Here is a 19,400-nt window from a genome sequence, read left to right on the forward strand (position 1 = left end):
TTAGAACTCTTGCTGCCAATCAGCTACAGTCTGATATCCAATTACAACAACATTTTACTGGGATATGTTATGCAGTGAAAGGTGGGGAGGATCTCAAATCCTGTCAATTTACATGGAACAATAGTACACCAATGAAGAAACCACAAATGCAAACCATAAAACCACTGACACTTCAAAGTTAGCTTTTTCCCAACCTGGGTTTAACAGCCCCAACCTTCTTGATGTAACACTAAAATCTCACAGGCAACCAGGTTAGGCAGCAAAAGAAAGTTATCCTTTTAGTTACTCATGATATAATCAGGTGAGCATATGGTTCCTTCTCATGGACATAATGGATTTAGGATGAACAGCATCCAGACTTTTTCACAGCAGAAACATCATCTTTGCCACCAACATTGATGGTCTGTCCTCTTGGTGGAGCAGCAGGGTCATCGCCGATGTCGAGGGCCTTCTTGCTGACCACGCGATAGATCTGAGTTAGCACCTCAGTGAAGGCACTTTCTACATTCATGGACTCCAACGCGGACGTTTCCATGAAGAAGGTGCTTTCCCTCTCGGCGAAGCCCTTGGCGTCCTCAACCGATACGGCCCTAAGGTGACGCAGATCAGCCTTGTTGCCAACAAGCATGATGACGATGTTTGCATCTGTGTGATCCCGGAGCTCCTTCAACCACCTCTCTACATTCTCAAAGGTGACATGGCGTGTCACGTCGTACACGACAAGTGCGCCAACTGCCCCTCGATAGTATGCACTTGTAATCGCCCGATACCTGTTGAGAGAGTACAGAAGGAACTTCAAAGTCCATACCGAGCACTGAAACTATCAACATGACTGAAATGTCATCAAATACATGGAGCAGATTCCAAAGAAATTGATCCCAAAGGATATGCCTAATACTCCATATCAAATGCATGAAGTTCTTTGAGACACACTAGGGACAGCAATTTGATTGTAAATGGCACAAGAGTAATGCTGTAAACATCAGCATAGAGCTGTAAATAAAAAAAGAATATTCCTAGTGATTCTATAGTTATTGGACGACCACTCATGGTATTTACTATTTGAAGGATGGATGGTCAACTGCCAGAAAAGGTTTTATTTAGAGCCATAAGACAAACAGATGTTGCAGCAGAACAATTTTCTAAATAATGTGAGGAGACAGTTGGATTGAAATCATTTAAATGTCCATACGAATTATCAAATGCCAAATAGTACATGACAACAGGACATCACCAATGCAGGTGTAGAATAAAACTGCACGATAGAGATGCTAGAAAATAAACTAGAATCTCTCTCAGAACATAAGTCATAGAGCAACGTTTCCTTCACAGGAAGATAGCATGCCCCACTGGCTCACATTCAAAGATAGGTAAATAAAGGATTTTACATGAAAAACAAAAATAATGACGCATGAGAGAGAGCATAATTAAGAAAGGCTATAGTTTTGCTGACTGTACACGACGTGATGTAAACTATCCACATATCCAATGCATGGGGCAAAAAAAAAACAAAGAAATATCAATCTTAAACCAATATGCTGTGCCTACTAATCCTGAACCACGCAGAAGAGAGCGCACCAGAAACAACCTGCGCATTTCCTAAACTATACGCACAAATCGCGCAGACTGAATCCTACAGAAAAACATTGAATTTCCTGAAGAAACGAAGCGTGATCAACCTAATTGGCCGCAGTGCCGAACCAAGCAATGCTGGATGATGAACCGATCAGAACAGAGGGCGTGCGGCACAACAAGAGAACGCGAGCAAGAAAAGAGAGAGAGAGAAGGGACCTCACCTCTCCTGGCCGGCGGTGTCCCAGATCTGGGCCTTGACGACCTTGTCGTCGACGCGGATGCTCCTGGTGGCGAACTCGACGCCGATGGTGGACTTGGACTCGAGGCTGAACTCGTTGCGGGTGAAGCGGGAGAGGAGGTTGGATTTGCCGACCCCGGAGTCGCCGATGAGCACCACCTTGAACAGGTAGTCGTAGTCGTCCTCCGCCCTGTACGCCATCGCCTCGCCCCCCACCCACCTGGCCCCGGACGAAGACGATGACGACGACGACGACGACGACGACTGCTCGCACCACCGGGGGCCCGCGCGCGCGGCCGCAAGCGAGAGCGAGAGGAGGGGAGGGGGAAGCGGAATGGCGCGCGGTGTGCGCGTCCTAGTATTTGAGAGAATAGGAAATGCAAGAGAGGTGGAGGCAAACCTTGTGTTGTTGCAGAGGGCCCCCCTGGAATAGCAAAACGGGGTGGAGCTGTCAGTTAATCAGGTTTCCCTGCTGATGGCTCTTTCGCCCTTCTGTTTTTTTTTATGCACCCAACCGATGGAATTTCGCGAGAACCGATCGACTTTCGTGAAACCGCTAGGTCTTGGTTTTATGAAAACCGGTTGGTATTAGACGGTTTTCGCACGGGCGTCAACCCAAAGTCATTGGTTTTTACCGGGTTTTTTATCAGATTTTGGAAAACCGGTGAGGAGCAGTTTTTACTTTGAAATCTTCGCAAAGCTAAATCCCTGCACCCAACACATGCGGGCTGCGGCGACATGCGTCCACCCGGCGATGCGGCCAGCCTTCTTCTCCTTCACATGGGTGGCGATCGGTGCCGGATTCCGGCAGGCCATGTTCCTCTGATCCTTTTCTTCAGTTCCGGTTCAGGCTGGGAATGTTCTGCCAGATACTTTCAGCATCAGCTCAATCCAGGCTCTGCCCAAAGTGAATGAACCTTGATCAGTCAAAGTTCAGAAACGCATACGTAGTGATTTTTGGGACAAGATGATGGCACTCTGTTACCAGTGCGTGCGTGCGTGCGTGCACGTTTCTGCTTGCGGTGTGGCTGAGAACTAAGAAGCATGTTTGGCACACAGCTTTCTAAACAAGATGTTGAAACTTGCAACCAGTGTTTTTCAAATCAGGGGCTGTCATGGCGCTATCATGTTTTTTGGTGGTCAAATGATAAGCTCATGTGTATATAAAATCGTGGTGGCTGTGGAATGAAAAATTGAGGGCTGTTGTGATGTTACTAACCGCCTTTTGGGCACACTGCCCTGGAACCGTATAAATCACGATTCAAAACCATTGGTTGAAATTGTTTTGTTTTATCAGGCTGCCATGACCCAACACATATCCTCCTTAGGCTTTCCATGTTAACTTTCAGGCAAAGTATATGAATTAAGCAACTAGTTTGATGAAGTATTGTAAGGAAATGTACAACTTACAACACCAGAGGGAGCCACAGATCTGAAGATGCGTCCACAGCTCCACTGTTAGACTTCACTGAACAGAATCTTCAGCTTGGCAACACATAATCAGCCACTGTGCTACTTGCCTGCTGCACCATGATAGCAACCTGATCAGATACCACAGATTATCTCTTCTCACGATTTCATAGCCGCATCTGATATATCATGCAAAGTTTAGCTGCACTGACAATGAATCTTTATGTGAACCCCAACTGCTCGTGTAAGACCGTCAGGCGCTCCATTTCTCTGGCATGCTTATTTTCGCAGAAATGGAATAACAAATATCCATTGTAACACCAATATTTGAGTTCAACAGAGAATACTTGCACTGAATATTTACACCATCCTTGATTTTAATAGCATACCTGGTCACATAGAAACAAAGATAATTTGTTGATGGCCTAAAAACAACTATGACCCCTTGATTTTCAGTATATCTCAGTTGAATTGGTACCTTAAGATGTCACTAACAGGGGAGGATTAACACCTTGTTGTCCAAACTTCTTCCAATCTAAACCTGCCTCAGCAAACTTGTCCTTTGAGACTGTTCACCTGAGCTACCATCAGTCTATCACTTGACACTGGAATTATGATCTTGTATATTATGCTTTTGTCTAGGTATCACCTCTTCACTCAGCATGGAAACAATCACCAACTCATGTAATCTTTTTGAAATGGTGGCCTAGTAGAAGGCCTGTGGACCGAGTGAGTCATCAAGATGCCTATAATATTTTGTTTGTAGCCTGCATTGCACCATCTTTGTTGCGTTGTCAACTACAGATTCTTCAGGGATTCATTGCACAAGAAATCTAATTAGCCATCACCAGTAATCCCCACAGGAACAAGACCCTCCTCTAAAGTGGTGAAATCGGTTAGAATCACGCAATAGGATCAGCCTGCCCTCAATTGCGGAGATATACTTGAAAGCATTGTGACAGTCTCCACATACCCTGAGGTTTTTTATAACTCGGATAGGCCTCCCAGGAGAAATATTTAAAATTCCATAAGCAACAGCAAGCTTTTCGCTGTGGTACTTGAGCATGTGCTCCTTCTCTTCCTCCTCCACATCATGCAAAACCATATCTGTAGCTGATACATAGCCAGCTTTCTTCATTCTCATGTCAAGGTCTTCTAAGAAAGCATATATCTTTTCTTTCTCAGGATGCACACAATCACCAGCTGAGAAAGTGTGGACTTTATTCTGTACTTCAATCCAACTGAATCCAGGCACCTTCTTCACACCCCGCTCTTCCATCATAACTCTCATTTTCCTTGCATCTCGCCATTTCCCAGAAGATGCATATATATTTGAAAGCAAGACATACATGCCAGCATTTTCAGGCTCCAACTCAAATATTTTCTCAGCTGCACTCCTGCCAAGTTCAGGATTGCGGTGGATCCGACTTGCACCGAGCAATGCACCCCACATGGTAGAATCTGGCTCAAATGGCATGTCCTTCATAAGATCATGTGCTTCAGCCAATCGTCCAGCCCGCCCAAGGAGGTCTATCATACACGTATAGTGCTCAGGTTTTGCCGTCACACCAAAATCGTGGTGCATTGAGTAGAAGTATGAAATGCCTTTCTCAACTAAGCCAGAATGACTACATGCTGCAAGCACTCCGACCTGAAAGTTAAAGTTACCCCAAAACCATGAGTATAGAATAAGGGAACAAATCTTCTTGTTTATTACTACTAAAAAAGAAAACAGGCTGGCTGAGTACACTTTGGTGCAGAAGCTAGATGCTTTCATTTGCTTAATGAAATCTCCATTACCTTTAAAAAACCAGGGAGTTCTTTTTACTATTGCTTTTTACTAAACTGGGACAGTTCTCACTGTTAGCATTTATAATAAATATTTTATCGAAAGTGGGTGAACTTTCTACAGATTTAGTCAACCATTTATAGGAGATAAACTGAATTTAGTTATCGGCAAATTGGTGTGCTAGCACTAATTGTATGTGGTATGTTCCAAGAAACAAATTCTTACCAGAGTAATATCATCTGGCTTGGTGGATGTTGTCCTCATCATGTCAAAAATTTCAAGTGCTTCCTTTCCAAAACCATGTCGTGCGTAACCAGCAATCATAGTATTCCATGAAACTACATCCCTCTCTTCCATTTCCTCGAATGCATTCCGAGCATCCTCCATGTTCCCACATTTAAAGTACATAGCTAGGAGTGCATTCCCAACAAAACATCCCACCCCATAACCAGCCCTAATCAATCTCCCATGAAGCTGCATTCCACATTCAAGTGCAGCAATGTCAGCACATGTGCTCAACACACAAGCGAATGCTGATCTATTCACCCATTCACCACACCTCCCCATTTCAATGAACAACTGCAGGGTTTCCTCACTGCAACCACCCTGAGAATATGCAGCCAGCATTGCAGCCCAGGAGACTGCATCTTTTTGTGGCATCGTGTCAAAAACTGCCTTTGCCTCCTCCAACATCCCTGCCTGAGCATACCCTGTCAACATTGTGTTCCATGATGCCACATTCCTGCAGGGCATCATATTGAACAGTTCCTTTGCTTCATCCATCATCCTCCGCTGAATGTAGGCTGCCACCATTGCATTCCAAGACACCGCGTTCCTCTCTGGCATGGCATCAAACACCCTCCTGGCCTCCTCCAACATTCCATTTTGTGCATACCCAGACACGACTGCTGTACATGTGAATACATCCCTCACTGGAGCTGCATCAAACAACCTTCTTGCCTCCACCATATCCCCTCTTCTTGCATAACCCGAGACCATAATATTCCAGGATACGACATCCCTCCCAGGCATCCTATCAAATAGCTCCCTTGCCTCTGACATCTTACCCCACTGCACATACCCCGACATCAGTGCGTTCCAAGAGATCACATCCCACTCTATCCTTGAATTAAACAAACCCCTCGCTTCCTCAACCCGTCCATTCCTGACATACGCCGCAAGCATCCCATTCCATGAGACGGCGTCCTTCTCGGGGGCAAGATCAAAGTAGTGCCGCGCGAGCGACACAAGTCCGTGGTTGGCATGGGACGAGATCATGACGTTGTAGGTGACCGAATCCCTCACGGGCATTTCGTCGAACAGGCCGCGCGCGTCGGCGAGGGACGACGAGACCGCCAGCGCGTGGAGGAGGGTGTTGTAGGAGAAGGTGTCCGGCCGCGGGATGGCGCGGAAGAGGGACGCCACCAGCGGGAGGCGGCCGTTGGCGGCGTACCCGGCGAGCATGGCGTTGTAGGTGGAGGTGGAGCGCCGGGGCATCGCGGCGAAGAGGCGCTCGGCGTCGGCGACGCGGCCGGCGCGCATGTGCGCCGTGATGGCCTTGTTGCTCCGGATCACCTCCGGGTCGAGCCTCCCCGAGGAGGAAGAGGAGGAGGCGTCCCCGGCGGCCGGCGGCGGCCGGTGGCTCCGCTGCCGCGCCGCGGAACGGAGGTGGCGGGAAGGGAGCATGGTTGGCTGGCGCCTTCAAAGTTCAAACTCCGTAGGAAACAGCATCTGTGTCACCGATTCTTGATGGCGGTGGCGCAAAACGAGGCTGGCGGCGGCGGCGGCGGCGGCGGCGATGGGGCGTGTAGGCCGGAGCAGAGGCAGAGCTCGCGCGACGCGAGACGGCGAGAGGCGGCGACCGGCAGTGGGGCGGAGAAGAGGTTGGGCTGCTAGGCCCAACTCGCGGAGTGGCCCGACTGTTGTCGTATTTTGTTGTGTGGGCTTCGAAGGAAGTTTGCAGGGCCCAGGTCGGAAAGAATATATACGGGTGAACTTTTTTTTTTCCAAAGACAGGCGAGAAAAAGAAACTCTCGTAACACGCGCGCACCTTATTCTTACGAGCGACTTTGAATGTATCATGTAGAGTACTCACTAAAATTCAGACCATCTTTGAGATCTGTTTGTACTAACGAGTATTCTCTGCCCTAGCTGGATTACTTAATTTCTATCCAATCGTGACGGGGTTATAATAAATTCTAAAGAGGGTCAGATCTTTTTTTTTTTTAATAATGGAATAGAACGTCCTGGCCTCTGCTCAGGAGAGCTACAGCTTATTTTTACAATCTAACACTCTAAAATGAGTTTAGTTCGAATAAGAAAAAAAACACCACACAAATATAAAAATTAACCAATATAAGATAAGAAGAACACATTATTGAAGTTTATTTGTGAATCTCCATCTATAATTGGCAAAAGTTGCATAACCGTTGTCTCAAGCTTACGGCGTGCAACTTTTAAGAACTCTTCGACTTCATCACACCTTTGTAGTTGTGCCCAAAACCAGAGCCAATACGTTGCCCTGAAAATTATCTGCATATATGAAATAGATGATGATTTGTCAGAAACCATATTATTCTTACTTAACCACAGAGCCCAACATATTGCATAAGCTCCCACCAATATAAGTTTACTCTTTTTCTTGTCCACCCCAACAGCCGCCCATAAAAAATATGAGATATGCTAATAGGAAGGTATAAAAGATAACTGAACTGCTCTCTATATAAACTTTGCATAATGACAATCCATAAAAAGATGTTGAATTGTCTTATTTTCCATACAGAAAACAACATCAAAATAAAGTACTAAAATAAATTACTTCAAATCAATGAATCATGATTTACAACAAAATACCTCAACTGGTCACATTAGTGTTGTACATGACTTCAGTTCCATCGTTTTGCCCATAAGCCGTTATGCTTATTGGCGGGAAAAAAATGTGCATAAAACTTTTTATATTTGTGTTTTAGAAATTAAATTAAAATAAAGAAACATTAAAATCAACTAACTGTAAAATTTTGAATTTTGATTGTGACTAGTAAGTTGAAACGCAAAAGATGACTCATGGTTGACATGGTGGACATTCACCAAACATATTACCCCTTGGTTTTTCTTTTGGTCCGAGCATAAAGTATATGGTGGTTTTCGAGTTAATTTAATTTCAAAACCTTTTAAGAAAACATAATTTTAAATTTACAATTCAATCCAGTGTTCTCTATTTTCTTAGCAAGGATTTTTCATTCAAAATAAATACATCGACAACGATTTCGATGGATTGTTGTGAAGTATCAGGCAAAGATTTCATCAGAATATACCCCGACAATGACATCAGAAACAGCATCTTCCACAAGCACAGTATCTTCCTGCTACTTTAGATCTTTTTTTTTCAGAAAAAATGCATCAAAAACTCAAACCTGTGGCCCAAAAATGTGACAAAAAAAGTTTCAAAAAGAAAAGAAAAGGGAAAACAATCATGACAAAAATATCTCCTTTTGTCGAGGGCCCAAAAGGCCCAAATCCTCCATCCACACATCCACATCGCTTCCGAGTTCACACACGTTGCGCTCGCCGCCGCTTCGACGGAGATGGGCGGCGCCCCCGCCGCCGCCGCCGTGGCCCTGCTCGCGGCCACTCGCCGGCGCCCCGCTGCCGGCCCGCTCGCGTTCCTCCTCCCTCGCGCGGCCCGCGCGGGGCTCCACGAGGCTGCTGCTCCGGCGGCGGAGGAGAAGGGGAGGACCCGGAGGAGGCGGAGGAGGAGGAGCAGCAGCAGCCGCCTTCTCGGGCCGGACATCCCCGACACCTGGGACTCGCCCCCGCGCGCCGCGGCGCGGCCGCCTCCCCCGAGCGGCGCCGGAGGTAACCGGCGGGCTTGCTGATGTAAAGCTTTTGCTAGGCGTGCGCTTCGTCGACCAGTGGTTTCGCCGGGAGATGCCATTCGAAGTATTCGGATGGTTTTGGGGTTTAGTACATGGGTTTTGAGAGCGTGCTGCGGATACTTAAATTCAGTGGTTCTCGCTTGATTGGTGCAGAACCCACTTGGAGATTAGCAGCTTAGTGGTGCTGAACCCACCTCCAGATCCTGTAGCAGTTTAGTGTCGAAAGACTTGCTGTTGTTGCTAATGAATGATGACATCCGAGAATGGAGCTATTGGTAGAACAGAATGTTAATTCAAATGGAATGAATGCTAGTGTAAGGCTGAAAAATGGAAAGGTGCAGTGGGGAAAAAAATTATAATTTACTTGTGCCAAGCTGAAAGCCTGAAACCATGCTGTAGAGTATAGAGTAGTTTTATTTGGCGGCTGCAATAATCTTTGGTTTAGTTGGTGCAAAGGTTGTAGGGAAATTTCTAGGTTGATACCCTTCATGCTTGTGGACGCTTCCATTTCCATGAAAAGACTGTGAAGCTTCAGTTCTTCACTATTGATTGGTCATACAGGGAGCCTTATGTTATTGTCGTTTAGCTTCTTATGTTAATGATTTGATGTTCTGTACTTGTGCTTTTGTCTTTGTTGTAGTTGATTATGACTCCACTGCGACCATTATTGATGGCAAGTCTGTCGCGGAAGACATAAGGTTTCAGATCGCTGAAGAAGTTCGTCAAATGAAAAATGCAGTGGGGCATGTGCCTGGCCTAGCTGTTGTATTGGTCGGCGATAGAAGGGACTCTGAGTCATACGTGCGATACAAAATTAAGGGCTGTGAGGAGGTTGGAATAAAGTCCTTGTTGGCGGAGTTGCCTGGGAACTGTACGGAAGACGTAGTGGTGGATTCTGTGTCAAGATTCAATGAAGATCCATCTGTTCATGGCATTCTTGTGCAACTACCTCTACCACAGGTAATTACTGTCTAGTGTTCTAGTGTTGCAGCTGCAGGAAGTTGGATTAAGTTTGTGGATTTATATTATGAAAACCTTTCATTTGCACCAATTAGATGATTGTTTTGTTCGATGACTAATGCAAACTACTTTTGTTGTCATTGTAATAGACAGCCAACTTCAGCTATCCTTTATTTTGTTTTCATTTTAGTATGTTTTGTTAAGATTCAGTTTACTTTACATCCAAGCTTTGCCTTTTTCATTTTCAATATTGACATAATGAACATCAAGCTAGCTATTTAACATGCTAGTTTTTGGCTAAATCAGCATATGGATGAAGAAAGGATTCTGAGCGCTATTAGCCTAGAGAAGGATGTTGATGGTTTCCATCCATTGAATGTTGGTAATCTTGCCCTCAGAAGCCGGAAGCCTTTATTTGTGCCCTGTGCTGCAAAGGCTTGCCTTGAGTTATTGCTCCAGTCTGGGATTGAACTCATGGGGAAACATGTCACTGTGATTGGGAGAAGCAAAGTTGTTGGGTTGCCCACTTCTTTACTTTTACAGGTAAAGCCAAGCTATTACCTTGATTATTCTTCATTATTACAAGGCCAGTATTGTGACAAACTAATAGCATTTTTGATTTTTTTTCTCCCAGAGACACCATGCCACTGTTAGTATTATCCATGCTTTCACAACAAATCCAGAAGAGATTACCCGTCAATCTGATATTGTGATCTCAGCTGCTGGGGTGGCCAATCTTGTAAGAGGAAGCTGGTTGAAGAAAGGTGCAGTTGTGATCGATGTTGGAACAAACCCAATTGAGGTAAAGGAAATGTTGTTTATAGTAGTTCAGGCCGAGAACAGAAATGCTTGATTTACAACATTACTGGCTTACTGCATTATTGGTGTTATTATTTAGCACATCCATTTTTAATAGCATCTTGTTGAACCCTTCCGGTTTAGTTGGTATTCTATGTATGAATTTGTCTCAACCTATGATATGTCCTGAATGTGAATTGATATAGACAGCTAACCATGCCTCCTACTGAACTTTTTTCATGAGTGCAGTTCTGGATTTGTGCATCAATGCACTTTCCCCCTTTTTTTTACACTACTTATTTCTGCCCATTTAGTACTCATGATACTCTTTCATAGGATCCAACCAGTGATTACGGCTATCGATTAACTGGAGATGTCTGCTTCGAAGAAGCTGTGAAGTTGGCCTCTGCTATAACTCCAGTTCCTGGTGGTGTGGGACCGGTGACCATTGCGATGCTTCTTGCGAATACACTTGACTCAGCGAAACTAGCTTACGGCTTAGCTACTGAATCCCCTGAATTGTAATCTTGCTTCACTTTGCCTTTGTAAATTACTTTTTTTCCCCTTTTTATCGCTCGTTGCTCTCACTTTTGGCTGTTTGAGAGCTGGGATGTAAGTGTAACATACATTTTGCTGAATAAATATTGTATGATTAGCATGTCCATGCTTGCAGTAAGTATCTCCTGGTAATGAATCGTATGAAGAATATGAACCAGCATTCAGAAAGGAAATTAACAGAAACACAACTAGTTTTATTTCCAAATGGGCTGGATATCATTATTAATTTTCATTTGGAGTCTTGATATATGATTATGAGAGTGCAGAAAACAATTTTGCACTGGCTGAATCTATGAACCTAAGGATCTTATGAGCTGTGATTCACTTTAAAACCACACTGCATGCAAGAGTGTTTGTAATGAACTTATAAAAGATTTCACGGACTTAAAGATGGACATCCAGGAAAACTGAAACAGAGAAGAATAAGCTGATTGCAACACTTCCCTACGACAAAACATGAACAAAATGCTAATTCCAGTGCACTTCAACAGTCATCTTATGGAAAAAAAAAAAGATGATCTGAAGCTCAAAGCCTCCAATTGCATACTGCAAGATATGCGAAAAACAGAGCTTGAAACTTAAAACTTAGCAGGCCGCTCATTAATAAAAAGGAGAGGATGAAATAATGGGAGAACTGAATTTATTTATTTACTTATTTATTACATAAAACAATTTCAAAAATATGACTGATGCCACCTACTAGATGATACATTAGGGGCTATGACATTTGCATTTCATGATGTAAAGAAAAAGAGAAGTTCATTTTTGCAACATAATTGTTGTACTCTATTGTTTTGCCCAGTTTAGCTTCATAATTCATATCAGTTCAATTTTCTGCTCTGCCACCCAAGATTGGTTCGGCCCCAGTTGTAATGTTTCAATCTGCATCAGCAATTGATCATATCATTAGAGAAAACTACATAATAATTATCAACATGTTTTTCTTAAATTTTCATTTGTGGTGTCTATAATTGTTAGCGAAACTTCATGTGCATTTGTTGTATTAGTTGTCATACCTTTGCATTTTCAACACAGACAAAATCTTTGTAACAAGCCTCCATCTGCAAGTGAGGATTCCACAGCACTGCATCTGACCAACTGTATTTAAAAATTAACCACAATTTAATGATGCAATCTTTACAGAGTTTATATGATTCCTCTTGTAACAAATCAATTTAGCATACTTCGCATTTGATATCACAATTTTGTCACCCAATCCATTGTCCAGGGTGAGCTCACTCGGTGCACCAAGGTAAATGCAGTCGACAAATCCTGGAAAAGTCACCTCTTCCCTGTATCATATGAAGTGGCTGAGAAGTATGTCTAATATTTACGTTGTGTTCAACATATTACACAATTAAAAGGAGTGCACATTTGTTCCCAAGTTCAACACAGGGTAGGATAAAAAGACAAGCAATGCAATGGCCAACAGCACCAAGCTGCTAACAGTGCCCACCATCTAGAAAAGTGACAAATCCAGTAAGATAAAACAAGGCAAGAACTAGGGTTGCTCATTAATTTTTTTTCATAACCCTCCAAGATTGGACATATGTGATGCGGAGGGAGAAGACTGTCACAACAATCCTCTAGGAACAAATAAATGACGTCATGTTTTTTTTTCCCAACCCGTTAAAACCAAGAATGAACACACCTAGGAGGAATCAGAAATTCAGAATATAGCTCTTATTTTCCACCAATGCAGTGAACAATTCAGGGAAAGAAATATATTATTGGAAAAATGTGGGACCATGGGAGTTTCAAATGTTACTGTAGTATATAAGAACAAAATATAAACAAAAATAACAAAAGACTGATCAAAATGCAAAACTGACCTCTCTTCTTTCCCCTCCAAAGGGTTTTTGGGATCGGGATCCTTATTTAGGGTCTTACAACCTTTGAGACCTTTCACTGAAACACCAGAAATTGAAGCCTGTACAACCAAATACTTGAGAATTAATAATGATGTGCTTGATAAACAAATAAGATTTTGTTTCCTTCATGAAACTGCTACTTACACTGAAATAGCTGTGGAGTGCCGAGTTAAATGAAAAAGGCTTATCGTCTGTATTTGTTATTTTCAGTGTTGTTGACAGGCTTGTAGAGTGCAATGCAACCTGCAAGATAATTAATTGGAATTGGTGAATTGCAGTTTTTGGATAGTGCTGATAAGATTCTGGTTTTGCAGAGTGCAGCAAGGCACAATGGCACATAGTACGATAGCAGGGTTTAACCTTATACAGAGCTTGGAAGCTAAAATCCCACATTGAACGGCTATAAGAGTCATCTTTTAGTTCCAAAGTTACAGCTGGATCTCCTTCATTAGCTTCTGAATCAGTGATAGACCAATTCATGTTCCTTGCAAATCCATGCTGTAAAAAAAAGTGAAATTAGACTTACTTAAAAAAGGGTTCAGCATAAATCGTGTTTTCTGCAGTTGCTGATGAATGTACATGAACATTAACTTGTCAACACCATGGTACATGTAAAACTATTTAAGAACGATTAGTTGTATCACGTACTGCACAGAAGGTAAAGGAATGTATAATGTTGGCAGGCTGCAGGTAGTTCATTTCAGGCTAACTTGGGTTCCCTGCTTAACATGTTACTACATGCATTTTCCAGATTGATGTATATATTAAATGTGACATCAATCTGAAATATGATATCATTCACTTGGCTGTATCAAAGTCTGTTTAGTCATATGCTCTGATGAGAATTTAAATATATTAGTTTCTTTCCTATCTGAATGGCTACAACAGAAAATGGGTTTCACAAACCTGCTGCATGGTACCAGGACCGAATTGGGGGAAGCAATGTGGGATTCCACCACTGGTTTCAGGAAAGAAGATGGTTAGCATGACATTTGTTAAGCTTCAGATAATTTATCCCAAACTTCAGCGCCAACCTGATGGGTTTCTGGCCGTTGAACACCGCATCTGGTCTGACAAATAGGAGGTCTTTTCCACTGGGGACTTTCCAAGATGTTATGCAGGCTCCAAATAGATAAATTTCAGCCTCACTTCATGCATAAAATGAGCACACAATTAACAAATTGAAAAAAAGTACAAAACCTGATAACACACCTTTGTTGTGTCAATTGAAAGAAACCGATAGTAACTTGAAACTTTGAAGGGTAAGTTAGGAGGTACCCAAGATCCCAAATTATGCAAATCTGGACCATTCAATATTATTTCAAGATTATCCAACTCTAGCAATTCATGGCTCGTAGTGTTATTTTGTACTAGCTGACTAATCACACAGCACAATGGAAAAGATTGGACTTGAATGGCAAGTTGCACAATAAATCATTGTGACATCTTTGTGTTTTTGAAAACACGTGGCAAATGCTCCTGCTTCATTTTTCACTGAAACCATTTTGTTCTCTCAGTATATCTCAAAGCTTTCAGTATCATAGCAACTGTATGATTATATTATGTAGTGCACAGTTCCATCTCACAGCGCCAAATTCTGAACAATGAACCTTCCATTCCAGCCTTGTGAAACCACTTCCGTAATCTTCACAGTCAAACAATCAAGTATTTTGTAGAAAATAAGAAGACCAAACCATACAAAATCACCATTCTAAAAATTCATTTCTTTTCCAGTTTTTGAGTACTGGCCAGAGAAATATCCAGAAGCTAAAAGCAACCGAATGGTAAATTATTCTCCGAATCAGTTCTTCTGCTACTCATGCTGCATTACCCAGTTCAATGCAGTACAAATATTTATCCCATCTCTACAAAAAAAAAAAAAACAAACAAACAAACAAGCAAACAAACACAACCAAGTTCCTCCACCTTTGGCACCATACATCCAACATTCCTACTCACAAACCAAACTACCACAATCCCTCCAAGAATCTCACACAAGTTATCCACCCCAAAAATTTCACCTTAAAATAAAAAGAAACCCCAAATCAACCACACCTAGAATTACCTCCCATGCGGGGACTTGAGGTAGATCTTTGGCAGCCCGCCATTGCCCTCGGAGACCGCCACGCCGGGCGCGTACACCTTTTGCCCCACGCTGGCCAAGGCCACCACTCTCCTAGAGCGCCTGCATCCATCCAAGAACGCCCCCCAAAAAACACAGACACCACCACCAGGGATCAATCCTTCGCACGCACAGGAGATCGATTTGAACCAGTACAGGTCAGGGGCACAGAGATTAGTACCTGAACCGTCGAGGTGAATTGGAGGAGACGGAGATAGAGACGGAGATGGCGGAGGGGAGGGTGAGCGCGCAAGAAGCCGCCATTTCTGCTTGGTTGAGGAGGGGAGAAGCTGAGCTGAGACTTCGGAGGTGTTTTGCCTAGTTTAGAGTGGCAGGCGTCTTGGATCTTCTGTGGGAAACTGTCTGTTGTCATCATTGTGCCTTTTCTTCATGTATGTGTATTTAGTTCGCGAAAAGAAAATTTTTGTGTTTTAGATCGGATATTCGACTGGATGTTGGAAATGGTTTTTGGATAGAATGAAAAATATAATTTCATAACTCGCTTGGAAACCGCGAGACGAATCTTTTAAGCTTAATTAAGCTGTCATTAGCACATGTGGGTTACTATAGCACTTATGGTTAATCATAGACTAATTAGGCTCAAAATATTCGTCTTGTGATTTCCATGCGAACTGTGTAATTAGTTTTTGTTTTTATCTATATTTAATGCTCCATGCATGTGTCCAAAGATTCAATGTGATATTTTTGGGAAAAAAAATTTTAGGAACTAAACCAGGCCAAAGGAAGATGAATAGTGGGGATTTCGGCTTTAGCTCCGATGAGATAATGGGGATTTCGGTATGATGGTGGCAAACCGATCAGTTAGCATCTTAGGTTGGGGTTAGGGGGGAAGAGGGGTTGGGGGAGGAGGAAGAGGGGGAAGTTAGGCGGCGGAACAAGAAGGAGGTGTCACCGAAGCAACGTGATTAGTGATGTATCTAAAATTTAGGGTATGGGTGGTCCGACTCATAAAATGTATAGCAGTACACATAAACAATTAATTTCTTTTTTTCGACACCAATTAATTTTATTTTAAGGGTGAGATCAATTAGCACTGCACTGCAGCAGATCAACAAGCACTACATTTTAGTAGATCAACTCGGCGGTTGTTTCACCGAATCAGTATACACACGCTAATAAAACAGAACCGAATTACCTAGCAGCGACATGAGATCAACTTTGAATCTATGATCTCTTTGGCATTAGTTCTAGTCGGTGTTGTATTACTATTGCACAGTAGAAGCATATATTATAGCAAAGCACATGGATTTTAGGCAAGAACAATGCAGATTGTAGAAAGAAGATATGAAAGAGAGAGAGAGCACGGGAGCTTGTACCTGCAGATTTGGAGACTTGTAGGTGCTGCCAACACTGCTTCGGCCTTGCACCTAGTGCTCACCGCGGAGACAGAAATCGGTGCCAAGAGATCAACCGCCTCTTTGCTGAGCTCATGAGTTGCAACCTCACATGAGAAGAGAGAGGAGCATAGTATTCGCCCACTCTGGCATGGTTGCGTGTCAAATCAGCGATGGCGAGAGGTGGCGATCGGAGTCTCGGACTCGGCGACAGGTCGACTTGTTGTTTGATGCAGTGCGGAATCATGGGCGGGGTGCGGAAGACGTGGCATCCAATCCAACACGATGTGCCGATGCCGCAATTACCTAAACGTAGCGGCACTTTGTTTTGGTTTCTTTTCTTCTCTTTTTTCTGAAATTCTATATAGTAGAGGGGTTGGTTGCGATTTTTTTTATGATCCAGGGACCACCTGAACCACTCTACAGATCCGCCTCCACGTGTGATCTGCGGCAAACGTTGGACCTGTATTAGCGGTGAGGGCAAAGGAAAGAGAGTGGTTAGGAGGAGAGGGAGTTGCCGAAGACAAGGAAGACGACGAGATGGGGGTAGCGTTGTTAACTTAAGGAGGACAGCTAAGAAGGCGGAGGAGGGGGGGTATGGTGGGCCTTGCTGACACTTTTGGCCTTTTTCATGCGCTGGCGAGGTCGGGCGATGGCGCCGAGTGATCGGGCGGAGGAAGTGAACTTGCATCTTTCAATCGAGATTGACTGCGTTCATACTATTTTTAAGCTGGAAGTTCTTACTAACCGATTTCAATTAAAAATATAGATGTGTAGGTAAGTTAGAGCAGTTCAGTTATCTTTTCATCTCATGAACCACAGCAACTGTGCAAATCAGCAAATGTGCAATACCGGCATGCTACTCAGTCTCTTTAACAAAAGCACACACATGAGCCTAGGCCAAGTCTGTAGAGAAGATCCTTGATGCTTCGCGTAGCATGTTTTTGTGGCCTTCAGGGAGGCACAAAATGCAATTGTCCCTTCCGAACAAACTTATTCTGGGATATGCCTTTTGAACGACTGAAAGGCCTCCGCTGGAGGATCTCTCCACGCATATTTTCTTTTGATTCTTTTCTCGATCTTCTGTATTTCTGTTCTCTCCCATATTCCTGCTCTCACCTGAATGCTAAGGCGTTTGTTTGAAATCTAGAAATTTCGATGAATTTTCACATGAATTTCATATTTTACAGTTTAATTGTTGCAGGAATAGGAGAATATCTCCATGTTCGAAAAAGAAGCGCTCAAAAGTTGATACATACTTATATTTATTCAGAAATGTATCTCACTTTCTGATATGAAATAGACAAGGTACCATTGATCAATGATCATTTGATCTTAGTGCTGTTAGCCTGTCAGACATTGAGATAACCATTGCTGTTGAATCATTGATATAGCAGCATTTTACAAAACGAATGCAGCTTAATTTCTCGCTCTTCTGATCTCAAACCAGCTTATTATTAATGCGATTTCATTTCGTTGTCCCAGAAGAATTCATTTCAAATTTACACAAAACCATTACAAATCAAAGCACACACTGTCTTCAATTTCGTAAATTACGCACGCATTTCAATTTTTACCTCGTGTTCTCTTTCCCGCCTTCTTCTCCGCTCCTCCCGTCGCCACCACCGCCGCCGCCGCCGCCGTTGCTGGTCGTCGCCGGCGGCGGCGGCGGCTTGTGATCCGCGACGCACTGGAACCGGCACGAGCTCGGCTTCGGCTTTGGCTTCGTCTTCGGCTTCGGTGCCGCCTCCGTGTCGCTCCCGCTCTCCATCATCAGCGCGCGCAGGCACCGCCTCGCCCTCGGCGGCGGCGGCGGCGGCGCCACGCGGTTCTCCGGCTGCGGCGCTGCTGGCACGGCGATCGGCGGCCTCCGCACCGGCACCGGCTCATTGGGCTCCTCTTCTTCCTGCTGCTTCTTCGGCGGCGCCACCAGGACCGGCTCGTCGCGCGCGTTCTTGATGTCGACGCGCACGCCGGGGTCGCCGGCGTTGCACGTGCTCGCCTCCATGGACGAGTTGTTCACGCTCTGCACGTTGCTGTTCACGTTCGCGGCCACCGCCGGCGCAGGCCGCGCCGAGCCCTCCGCCTCGGCGGCTGTCGGCGACGGGCCGTGCTCCCTGCCGCCGCCGCCGCCGCCGCCGCCGCCGCCGAGAACCATGCTCGCGCCGACGTTGTGGCCGGCCAGCGTGATGACGCGGTACCCCTGGACGCCGTCCGCGCTCGCCGCCGGCGCCTCGCGGCCGCGGGTGGCGAGGCTCTTGAGCCCGTCCTCGATCTCCCGCCGGTACGGCGCGCGCGCGCCGTCGAACAGGCGCGACCTCGGGAACCCGGAGATGGAGATCTTGGTGTCGTTGCCTTCGCCGCCTTCGCCGCCGCCGCGCGGGGTCCGTTCCTCGCCGGCGCGTGGCGACCTCGAGAGCGTCAGCTCCATGTCCGGCACGGACGGCCGCCGCCTAGCTCCGCGCCACCGCGGCGAGTCCACGCTCTGGACAGGGATCGTGTCCGATTCATCGGACGACTCACCATGGACAGAGATATCTTCCCCCATTGCCCGCGCCGGCGCCGGTGACGCTCTCGGCGGACGATCTGCCGGAGTTGGTGGCGGCGGCGCCGGCGCCGTCCCTGACGATGGCCGCGGTTGCTGGCGAGAGGATGACGCCACATTGCTCCTATACGGGAGCCAGAAGCGAAACGGCTGCGGCTGCGACGGCATCGCCGGTGACGGCGGCGGCGGAGGCTGGCCGGACATGGCTGGGGTCGACGAGCTCGATCGAGTGATCGAAGGTGTTTGAACTGTCCATGAAGCTATGTAGAGTTTTAGGTTCATAAGTCTCATGCAATGCAAGGAA

At 45.0% G+C, this 19,400-nt stretch overlaps 5 protein-coding genes across 9 annotated transcripts; 1 reads left to right on the forward strand and 4 right to left on the reverse strand.

The window, feature by feature from the left end:
* Window positions 1-337: 337 nt before the first annotated feature.
* Window positions 338-2,014, reverse strand: LOC127783690 (ras-related protein RABA1f-like). Its single transcript, XM_052310883.1, has 2 exons — window positions 1,797-2,014; window positions 338-770 (listed from the first exon to the last, which is right to left on the reverse strand). The coding sequence occupies exons 1-2, from the start codon at window positions 2,012-2,014 to the stop codon at window positions 338-340; spliced, it is 651 nt and encodes a 216-aa protein (XP_052166843.1).
* Window positions 650-6,835, reverse strand: LOC127784810 (pentatricopeptide repeat-containing protein At4g02750). Of its 4 annotated transcripts, none has more exons than XM_052312196.1 (4): window positions 5,238-6,835; window positions 3,702-4,874; window positions 3,224-3,612; window positions 2,010-2,711 (listed from the first exon to the last, which is right to left on the reverse strand). In XM_052312196.1, the coding sequence occupies exons 1-2, from the start codon at window positions 6,696-6,698 to the stop codon at window positions 4,068-4,070; spliced, it is 2,268 nt and encodes a 755-aa protein (XP_052168156.1). In that variant the 5' UTR covers window positions 6,699-6,835; the 3' UTR covers window positions 2,010-2,711; window positions 3,224-3,612; window positions 3,702-4,067. The 4 variants fall into 4 exon arrangements, with proteins under 4 accessions (XP_052168157.1, XP_052168156.1, XP_052168158.1 ...); XM_052312198.1 differs by having other exon boundaries at window positions 3,224-3,336; window positions 3,436-4,874; XM_052312197.1 differs by lacking the exon at window positions 2,010-2,711 and adding an exon at window positions 650-770 and having other exon boundaries at window positions 3,224-4,874.
* Window positions 6,836-8,529: 1,694 nt separating this feature from the next.
* Window positions 8,530-11,307, forward strand: LOC127784747 (bifunctional protein FolD 1, mitochondrial-like). 2 transcript variants are annotated; one of them, XM_052312100.1, is made up of 5 exons: window positions 8,530-8,867; window positions 9,528-9,847; window positions 10,154-10,390; window positions 10,482-10,649; window positions 10,993-11,140. In XM_052312100.1, the coding sequence occupies exons 1-5, from the start codon at window positions 8,597-8,599 to the stop codon at window positions 10,993-10,995; spliced, it is 999 nt and encodes a 332-aa protein (XP_052168060.1). In that variant the 5' UTR covers window positions 8,530-8,596; the 3' UTR covers window positions 10,996-11,140. The 2 variants fall into 2 exon arrangements, with proteins under 2 accessions (XP_052168060.1, XP_052168059.1); XM_052312099.1 differs by having other exon boundaries at window positions 8,537-8,867; window positions 10,982-11,307.
* A 514-nt stretch (window positions 11,308-11,821) lies between these two features.
* LOC127784748 (putative glucose-6-phosphate 1-epimerase) lies at window positions 11,822-15,528 on the reverse strand. Its single transcript, XM_052312101.1, has 10 exons — window positions 15,378-15,528; window positions 15,140-15,259; window positions 14,109-14,222; window positions 13,981-14,032; window positions 13,435-13,572; window positions 13,219-13,317; window positions 13,036-13,133; window positions 12,388-12,495; window positions 12,220-12,301; window positions 11,822-12,085 (listed from the first exon to the last, which is right to left on the reverse strand). The coding sequence occupies exons 1-10, from the start codon at window positions 15,458-15,460 to the stop codon at window positions 12,020-12,022; spliced, it is 960 nt and encodes a 319-aa protein (XP_052168061.1). The 5' UTR covers window positions 15,461-15,528; the 3' UTR covers window positions 11,822-12,019.
* Window positions 15,529-17,869: 2,341 nt separating this feature from the next.
* On the reverse strand, window positions 17,870-18,982 carry LOC127783691 (uncharacterized). Its single transcript, XM_052310884.1, has 2 exons — window positions 18,243-18,982; window positions 17,870-17,900 (listed from the first exon to the last, which is right to left on the reverse strand). Exons 1-2 carry the CDS (start codon window positions 18,980-18,982, stop codon window positions 17,870-17,872), a joined length of 771 nt encoding a protein of 256 aa, XP_052166844.1.
* Between the last annotated feature and the right edge of the window lie 418 nt (window positions 18,983-19,400).

This window comes from Oryza glaberrima, chromosome 9 (assembly GCF_000147395.1).
Source record: "Oryza glaberrima chromosome 9, OglaRS2, whole genome shotgun sequence".
NCBI classification, from domain to species: domain Eukaryota; kingdom Viridiplantae; phylum Streptophyta; class Magnoliopsida; order Poales; family Poaceae; genus Oryza; species Oryza glaberrima.

Bases quoted from the DNA above. Each gene is read 5' to 3' on its own strand.
- LOC127784747 (XM_052312099.1), top strand. From the start codon at position 8,597: ATGGGCGGCGCCCCCGCCGCCGCCGCCGTGGCCCTGCTCGCGGCCACT. The intron at 8,868-9,527 runs GTAACCGGCGGG...TCTTTGTTGTAG, and splicing joins TCCCCCGAGCGGCGCCGGAG to TTGATTATGACTCCACTGCG. The intron at 10,650-10,981 runs GTAAAGGAAATG...ACTCTTTCATAG, and splicing joins TTGGAACAAACCCAATTGAG to GATCCAACCAGTGATTACGG.
- LOC127783690 (XM_052310883.1), bottom strand. From the start codon at position 2,014: ATGGCGTACAGGGCGGAGGACGACTACGACTACCTGTTCAAGGTGGTG. The intron at 771-1,796 runs GTGAGGTCCCTT...CTCTCTCAACAG, and splicing joins GACACCGCCGGCCAGGAGAG to GTATCGGGCGATTACAAGTG.
- LOC127783691 (XM_052310884.1), bottom strand. From the start codon at position 18,982: ATGGAGCTGACGCTCTCGAGGTCGCCACGCGCCGGCGAGGAACGGACC. The intron at 17,901-18,242 runs GTGCGTCGCGGA...AATGTCTGACAG, and splicing joins CCGAGCTCGTGCCGGTTCCA to GCTAACAGCACTAAGATCAA.
- LOC127784748 (XM_052312101.1), bottom strand. From the start codon at position 15,460: ATGGCGGCTTCTTGCGCGCTCACCCTCCCCTCCGCCATCTCCGTCTCT. The intron at 14,223-15,139 runs GTAATTCTAGGT...TTATGCATGAAG, and splicing joins CTCAAGTCCCCGCATGGGAG to TGAGGCTGAAATTTATCTAT. The intron at 12,086-12,219 runs GTATGACAACTA...TTGCTGATGCAG, and splicing joins TCTGTGTTGAAAATGCAAAG to ATTGAAACATTACAACTGGG.
- LOC127784810 (XM_052312197.1), bottom strand. From the start codon at position 6,698: ATGCTCCCTTCCCGCCACCTCCGTTCCGCGGCGCGGCAGCGGAGCCAC. The intron at 4,875-5,237 runs GTAAGAATTTGT...TTTAACTTTCAG, and splicing joins AGCCAGATGATATTACTCTG to GTCGGAGTGCTTGCAGCATG.